The sequence below is a fragment of the Microchirus variegatus genome (genome assembly GCF_963457635.1).
Source record: "Microchirus variegatus genome assembly, chromosome: 1".
Taxonomy (NCBI): domain Eukaryota; kingdom Metazoa; phylum Chordata; class Actinopteri; order Pleuronectiformes; family Soleidae; genus Microchirus; species Microchirus variegatus.
Window position 1 is genome coordinate 4,860,484 of NC_139802.1, and position 8,946 is coordinate 4,869,429.

General features: G+C 40.8%; 1 protein-coding gene across 1 annotated transcript; it reads right to left on the reverse strand.

Annotated features, from left to right (window-relative positions):
* Window positions 1-1,256: 1,256 nt before the first annotated feature.
* On the reverse strand, window positions 1,257-8,863 carry nmt2 (N-myristoyltransferase 2; the record flags this gene model as incomplete). The annotated part of the gene is made up of 13 exons (XM_083895763.1): window positions 1,257-1,300; window positions 1,745-1,885; window positions 2,828-2,969; window positions 4,020-4,187; window positions 4,273-4,443; window positions 4,543-4,651; window positions 4,730-4,900; window positions 5,012-5,128; window positions 5,220-5,311; window positions 5,394-5,512; window positions 6,081-6,222; window positions 7,155-7,272; window positions 8,754-8,863. 13 exons carry the CDS (start codon window positions 8,861-8,863, stop codon window positions 1,257-1,259), a joined length of 1,644 nt encoding a protein of 547 aa, XP_083751889.1.
* Between the last annotated feature and the right edge of the window lie 83 nt (window positions 8,864-8,946).

Below are 8,946 nucleotides of genomic sequence, written 5' to 3' on the forward strand. Positions count from 1 at the left end.
GTACAGTTATAAATATCAGAAGTGTTTCACGCATTTAGCTGCGCAACGCACTGAAAACAAAATAACCTACAGAATCATTTTCAGACACACAAAATACAGTACCATTAAAACAAATCAAGAGCAGTCAATAAAGAAACGCACCTGGAAAAACAGGAAAAGCTCACATTTCAAACTGATGCAGATACTGATGCAAGCGTTGATCGTTGATTCAGCCACTGGACTCTGACTACATGCTGTTGGAAATGACTTTTGAGAGTTGTGCTCAATTCTCTTCAAGTCTTATTTAACTTAGACTTGGACTGAGGGCACACTGAGTGAGAGGATGGAATCGTTACTACACGTAATGTTCACAAATGCTTGCAACTGCAGACGTGTACCTCAGCAGTTTTACAGTGACAGCTTTTTTTGCTTTGCAACAGGCTACTTCAAATAAGGAGAGAGAGAGAGAGACGTGGCAACAAACGGAACATAATAAAACGGAGACTGGCTGTTTTTAAAGTGACGTAACTGAGAACATGTACTCCTTCAAAGCAAATAAGCACATTTTACACCATAAAACTGTCTCCGGACCAACAACTGGACAATTTTGAAAATATCTTTGTACAAATGTTGTTTTTGTGTGTGTGTGTGTGTGTCCTGCTTATTGTTATGAACGCTCACATCTTTACTGTCATCCAATTACGTCTATGCAGTTATTGTTGTTGGTATAACAAAGATCAGCGTCAGTCACTATGATCATAAAACACATTTTATTGTGTTGTATTAAAAATATAATCTCTAGAAACAGTTTTATAATGTAAAAACAGCTTATATCCTTTACACCATGTTCCACTACCCCTTTTTTTTGGGTTATCCAACCCTTTCAGGACCTTTTGCTTGTTTAAGAACTAAAAAATTGTGCTTCATTGATGTAATACATTCTTCTTAAATAACCACTGAAACCCATGGTCTGAACAAACTCAGTGATGTCTACACTACGTCAGAGGAAAATACTTAGGACAAGGCCTCCCAGAACCTAAATGCACACTACAGGAATAAATATGATCTTAATGTACGGGTACCTATAGGTTTTTAACAAAATCATGTATGTATATCGATTAACCAGTTGGATGACACCTTCCTTTTTTGAACCTTTTTATGTGTTATTTGACAGTTTGTGTGTCTCTACTTGCGTGGGGGAAAAAAAGATGATGATTATAAAGTTATATTTTTCCAGAACACTTCTCATAAAAGGAAATGCCTCAGCATTTCTACATCTACTGAGGCCCCAGCACAGTCAGCAGAGACACTTTAGACCACACTGATATGAGAACACGTGGGAACAACAACTGTTCATTTGCTGTGATACGATAACTATTTGTTTTTGACATGGTGACCAACAGAGAAACAGTTGCTAATTATATTTGACTGAGATTACTTGCTGATTATCATTTACATGTTTCCCCGCAGTGAAATTAAATGACAGAAACGTCCTGTGTGACAAAGTGTCAGCTGAGGAAGAGCTAAACAAAATTTACAAATGTCAAGGCATCCTCTCGAATGTCACATTGGGTGAGTTTTTAAATGTGACTGTTCATGTCTGGAGCATTGTACTGTATGAGTATCTCAGGCATAGCATGACTTCACATTCAGGATGTTGATGGTTTTAGAGTTTTTTTTTTTCAGCTCCAGGTGAACTGAGAATGTTATTGATGACACAAGTGCCCGGTTTGAACCGCCTTCCGGTCACCAGGTTGGTTTTTACTGTTGTAGATTTCGTTGTCTAGCTTGGGGGCTACCTGTACGTCCAGGTAAGAAGTAGCCCGAGGTTCGGTGAGAACCTCTCCACCATCAGGATTGAGAGTAGCCGCCGTGACGAGGCCTGCTACTGAAGGACGAGACCAACCTGAAACACAGACGACAGCTTTCAACAAAACTATTTTCACATCCATACATCCATCCATTATCTACTGCTTTATCCTTCACCAGAGGGTCGCGGGGGGTGCTGTGCCTATCTCAGCTGACATAGGGTGATAAGCGGGGTACACCCTGGACAGTTCGCCAGTCCATCACAGGGCCACATATAGAGACAAACAACCATTCACTCACACATTCTAAAACATAATAGGCAACATGCAAAACTTTTAATTACATCTAAATGGTTGCAGCATTAAAACCTTTGTCAAATGAGTTCCCACAATATTGATGAAGCCGATCGGCTCCACACAACACTCTCTGTTTCGCAGTACAGCAGCATTTATATCTTGTTTTGCCCAGCAAAATCCTAACACTGTGTACAGTTAGTTTTATGTCCAGTGAAACTGAGGCAAAAGCAACATTGAGAAAATAACTGGAAACAAGTTGGAGTATGACTGAAAACGCTGAGGAGTGCCCACTGCTCAAAAAAAAAACCCCGGCTGCTCAGCAGTTTGAAGGAAGCAGCAAACAAACAATGCGACACTGTTGTGGTTCACAAAGACCAAACGAACAATATCAACAACAAACATCACCAAAAGTTAAGCAAATGCAGCTCCATTTTATAATAATGTGATGAATAATCATAATGAAATGGTAAATGGTCTAAATGACCACTGGAAGCTGCTTTACACTACAGTTTTGCCATTCACCCATTCACTCACACCTTCATACAGCTATTCTATCTGTGCTACAGTCGCCCGTGTAATAATGACAAAATCTGTCAGTTATTGCTCTCAGTCAGTTTACTGTGCTGGTGAATTGTTGACGACACGACAAGTAATGTAGACAAATGAACTTGATTGATCATTAATGGCTCATAAGACCAGACCGTGATGTGTCGACTGTGTTTAGCTCAGTCAGACTCTCCTACTGACCTTATCAGGGTCCATGGGGGGACACTTCCAGTTGTAGAGGTAATACTGCAGATTTCCATCTCCTATGCCAAACTTGAGCTTCTCCAGGAACACCTTATTCTCCATTAAATCCAAGGCATTGAACACATCGAAACCTTTCTGTTGAATAAGCAGAATGACGAGCACAGTGAAGTGAAAATGACAAACCCATCAACAACCTGATCAGAGTTGAACTAAGGTTGAAACGACACTACGACTCTGTCCTTTTTACGTTTCAGAGGCTGAAATAAATCATTCTATTGAATTTCATTAAAGCTCCCATAGGGCGCAAGTTCCAATTAACGATGTTTTTTGGTGTGTATCTGCGCCATTACCTCGTTTATTAAGCCCTAAAGGTTCGAAACAAACAGTTCAGCCACTGCTGAGAACGCTGGGTTTTATTGTAATTTTGGACTCAGCGAGATCTCTGAAAAAACCTGTTCTGGTTACGTAAACAGCATTTCTCCTGAACAGCAGATCCTCCTGCTCCGGGCACTAGTCCGGGCACATCCGGTTGCGTACATTGAACCGCAGAAGAAGAAGAACGTCCATTGTGGAGGTGTTTCACGAGTGACAGCGTCTTCTGACACTGGGTCCGACTCGTAAAAGAGACTGCGGTGGGGAGTCGTTACAAAGCTATTTTTAAACAATGTTTTGATAAGGAGTAGCAGTGCTTCCACCGTTCCAGAGGGGGAACTGCACTACTGAGAGCTGGTGTGCTTATTAGGTCACTTCCAGGTATTGGCCAATCACAAGACAGAGTCTGTCTTCAGGGTGTGAGATTTCAGTCTGAAACACCGTGGCTGATGAGAGCTTTCTATCGGCTAGTTTCCAGCAACCAGGAGGTTTTTGACCATAACAACAAGTTAATATATGCAAGTAGACCTCCATAACTCACATGGAACTTTAACTTAAATGTCCAGTGTGTAAGAATGAGTGACATCTAATGGTGTAACTGCTAAACAAACCGAGGACTTGTTAGCTCACTGTTCCCTTTTCCAAACGCCAGACAATTTTTATTTTAAAGCAATTATACACTTATGCAAACCTACACATGGGAAGTATATTTAAACCCTCCTACATGTTACACACTGGACCTTTAAAGGTTATATGAATAGTTTTATTTTTGGGTAGTGACATGCAAATCATGACAATAGAGAATAGCATTACCAGTTTAGCCAGGATCAGTGCGTCATTCATTAAATCCAGTAGCGGGGTTTGTGTATGAACACTGTAAAAGGAGTAAGCAGCCTTCAAACTCCTATGGAGAGGGTGATGCATCACAGTCGAGGGGAGAGTGTAGAAACTAGTCATATCTGTCAGAACACCACCAGCACCCTGAGATGAGACATAGACACAACAGCTGTTCAAACACAGACACAAAAAACTAATTATTGCGGGGCTAGAACCGGATTTCACACACCTCTACTACATATGTGTCAATTATGTTCTCCTGTGGCAAAAACCAGTGTGCCACCTCCTCTTCGCCCATAGACGGAGCGAGCTGAAAACGTTTTAGGTATTTCTGAAGCAGCTCGGTGACCTGGCGGACATCACGTCTGTCCATGAGCCGCAGACCAGGAGTTTTGGTGCTCTGTAAGAGGTGAGGAGAGAAAAGAAGTCGACATAAGTCGCCTGTGTTTTCTAAGAAATGTAAAGTGCGAGCCCTGAGTGGCAGGTGTGAAGTGTTTACATCTGGTAGTCTGTAGAGTTTCATGGTTCTTTGCAGCGTCATGTTTCTGCTCAGGTGGGAAAATTTGACTTCTACAAGTTTCCGGGGGTTCAAAGAACGATGCCAATACCTGGACAGAAAAGAGTTGTTTTTGACCGACTTTTACGTCTTGTGTGTTTCATGAGTAAATAGTGCACAGTATACCTACCTGCATGTGGACACAGGTTTAGGCAGCACCACTCCTGCTGTGTACACTGCCTGAAATATTCCTTCTAAGTTGACCCTCCGTGTGATCTCTCTGATGAGCACAGGAGCAACACGCTTTGAACGCAGCTTCTTATGGACACACAGGAAGTTGATTTCTACCATCCTCTTTAGCCTTGAGCAACACAGATAGATTGTGCATTAGTGTAAAAGGTCTTTTCCATTAACTCCTCCAGTGCAGAGTGCTTATATAATGCATTGAAAATGATCAGTGGAGAGTGCTCACGAGTCATAGATGCGTATATCTGCAGGGATGGCACTGATGAAGCCAACAAGCTTCTTATTTGAGGACACTCGCACTCCACAATGCCACTGTGGTAACCACCCAGGTGGACGCAGGGCCCTGAGAGGGGAACACATGTTTAGCCTGAGAGCTGACAGCTGTAAGTGTATTTCATTAGCCACAGATTAGAACATCCACACCAAAAACTTACCATTTGAGAAAATTTGGTGAATAATCAAATCTGAACATGTTGTCATCGTCCTCCACATAATTTTCATTTAACAGAGTGTATAGCTCTTTCAACTGCAAACAGAACACAGCCAGTTATGCTTTTTTATGCATAATTTAACTATATTTACTGTAGTTTAAGTGTTGCTGTACTCACGACATCCGCATTGCTGAGATCCAGAGTATCCCACATAAAGCCTTGAGGTAAAGAATATGGCTCCTGTCTGATGTTTTCTTTGTCACCTTCAATTGGCCCATGACTCGTAACTACTTCATCTACATAAAAATAGCATAGAAACATGTCAAAACAAAATTCTGCACTAAGGACTGCACTAATCATGAGTCAATGGCAAAATACAAGATAGTTAAAGCCACAGAACTGATGACAGCATCTCTCAGAAATGTATGAAATCTGCTTCTGTTGTGTTGACTTAATGTTGCACTTGCGCTCCTGCACAGACCAGACTCTCAGACTGGCCAAAAGTTGTCATGGTAACAGCTTAATATAATACCACAGCTGACAGGTTTTTAGGGCAGCAGCTTAAAGGAGGAAATACTATCACAATCTGACACCAGGAGATGGCAATGGTGCATCAAAACACTGTTAAAGAACGATAAAATAATGCAACCATATGATGACAGCTGAGATACTAATGTCATAGCTAGGAATACTAATTTCAACCATTAGGGAAGCTGATGATTAATAATGCTTGATCATTAAGAGCTGATGAGTAGCCAAAATTGAGCTTTGCAGCACAATTCGAATGGATTCCAGTAATTCCAGTAATAAAAAACAAAACAATACAACTACAAATAACAATAATATGATCAGTGAAGTACTCACTTAGTTTTGGCACAGGCTGAGTGTCCCAAAACTGGTACTTGTGTTTGGCTGCCTCATCAATGCTCTTAGCTGGACCCTGGCAGGAAAGAAGCTCCATGGCTCTTTGGATATCCTGCAACTTCTGAATGGGCAAAACAGGGTTCTGCAAATGAACAACAGTCATTAGATGATGACCTTCAGCAAACCCAAAATGTGAGAAGGCACCACACCACTAGACAATTAGGATAACGGTGACGTTTGAACTGGTTTTCCTCCGGAAACAAAAAGATTACAGATGGTTGGGACAGTTCATTTCACTTCCACTGATTTGAGTCTTAAGCGGACGCATTTCCTGCTATAATGTAGTATTTCTTGGTCGTTCAGAGATAATTGCAATTCATGATATTGAAATGTGTAATTTGATTTGTAAGAAAAAAATCAAGCTTTAATACATTCTGTACATTTGAAAGGAGATTGATGCACAATACCATCAAAATATTAACTACTGTATATCCTTACATAAGGCTGAGAATTTAAAAGTAGGAATTGTATCCAACATGAAAGGATTTCATTTATTTAATTTGCAAAGACCACAGGACAATGTCAATTTCAGTCCATTTTGAAAACGATTAATTGTTCATTTATAATGGAGCCAGTATTACGCCAACATTTCAGTATGCAGAATAGCATTACATTGTTTTATTTTTTCTGGGATCATACAAGGGCGTGGAGTTTTTTGGCCAATTATTAATAATTAAGTAGGCTAATCAACAATTCAGCTGTGGAAGCACCTGCCAACTGCGATCAAAGATATTGATACAGCCTATTGTAACAGTCCACAAAACATGATTTATCCTGGGCTCTAGAATGAGGATGTAATGTGATCATGAGCAAAATATATCTTGAATAATAAAGGAATGGGGTTTGGATTACAAACCACTATAATTACAATTACCTCTGTGATTGGTGTAGGCCACGAGCAGAGTCTAGGCCAGGGCTGGATGACACTTACTGGTCCATTCACAATAATGGAAGTGATTACTCTAGATCAGTTATGGTTATGGTTTTGGATTGTGCATGTTTCAGGTTAGTCACCTTTATCTCCTGAGAGTCTGAGGCAGAGTCAGACTTGGCTCCCCCTGAGCTTGGCTTCTCTTTCTTCCTCTTCTGCTTCTTCTTCTTCCTCTTGGCCCCTAAGTCTCCACCTGGACTCCTTCAGAGATGGAAGACAAAAGACACAGGAAATGGTTAAACAGAAGTGACGTAAGAGTGAGACACAGACACTGACCCACACAGGCCTACAGACTAACTTTATCCATCCCAGCATATCCTCAAAAAGGAAACAAAACAATCCTCAAAAATGGAAAGGCAGCATTGTTGAACCGTAGACCTCTGCATCTTCACACTCTGACAAAATAACCTCACTTTTATTTTGAAGCAGTCACAGGAAGTGCAGTTAAATTACTGCTAAAAATTATTCAGTGTATTTAAAAAAAAAAAATGTAAATGTATTGTTAATCACTTCTTCTTTGTAGCACACAAATCTCTTTTCCCAGCTTTCGTTTTATTTCTTGGATGTGTTCTACAGACGGTTCATGTAAAGTGTCATATTTATGTTTATTTCAGAATAGGGCTGGGAAATGATATATGTCATATAATTTGCTTCAATATCAATACAACAAAGGTTTTAAATATCAATGTCAACATCATGTCTTTTTTGTATTTAAAATGTAAATGTGACTATGCATGTTGTTGCATATTAGAATGAGTTTTAACAGAATTCAAGATTGTTGGAGATTAAAAGATGATGTGCTGTCATAATGTCATGTGTAGCCACTCACTTTTTGAGTGACACTTTACATTACAGTACAGTTTCCGAATGAGGAAGCAATATTATGGCCACACCATATTATTTCTAATGTGATTTCCAACTTGGAATCAACATAATGGTGATAGTGTGGTAATAAGAAAATAATAGTACAGTACCACAATGTTGTTACCAAAGTAATATCCAGGTAATAATGAGAATGACTTCAGTCTCCGATCAGTAGAATACCTTCACATGAGAATCGTCTCATTTGATAATCACTAGATTATAAATATGAAATACATCCTTCCTTCTTATGTTGTATCTATATGTATCTAATTTTAACCAGGACGTCAGAAATTAGGTTTTGCTTCACTGGGATTGAGGTTATTTTCCCAGGAGGACAAAGTAGGTGTGCAGGTCTTAATGAAGTAATATATATACACACACACACACACACACACATACACGCTCGCGCACGCACCTAGCTAACGTGTTAGCTACCATAGCAACGAATGACAGCTGCGCTAGGCGATCGTTAGCTACCTCACGGTCCGTGTAAATGAGCTAGCTGTCACCGTGTCATTCAGCCAGCACGCTAGCGGGAGTTTTACTAGGCGGCACTTTCGCTGCGAAAGCTGAACATATCAATGGCACACATACTGGCACAATTCATCTCCTGGCTTGAAATGACGGCCTTGTGAGAAACAGGCAGGCTGTGTTTGTGTCAGCTAACATTGGCTAACTGCACTAGCCATCCAACACCGAGCACACACACACACACACACAAACACACGAAGACACGAACACACACACACACATTACAAACAGGCTGCCTGAGATAACGTTAGTGCGTTTCCCCGGCGGACCGGACAGGCCGTCCTCACCCCTGCATATGCTCATTCTCCTCCTCGTTGTCTCCGTCTATGCCGCAGGTGTCCTGGTCATCCAGCTCCAGGCTCTGCTGACTGGCCGCGGATTCACTGTCCTCCGCCATCACCAAAATGTTGAAAAAAAACAGTCAGTTGCCGTATGACAGAGATCACTGGCATCAGACTAGGGATGGAAAAAACAAAGAGA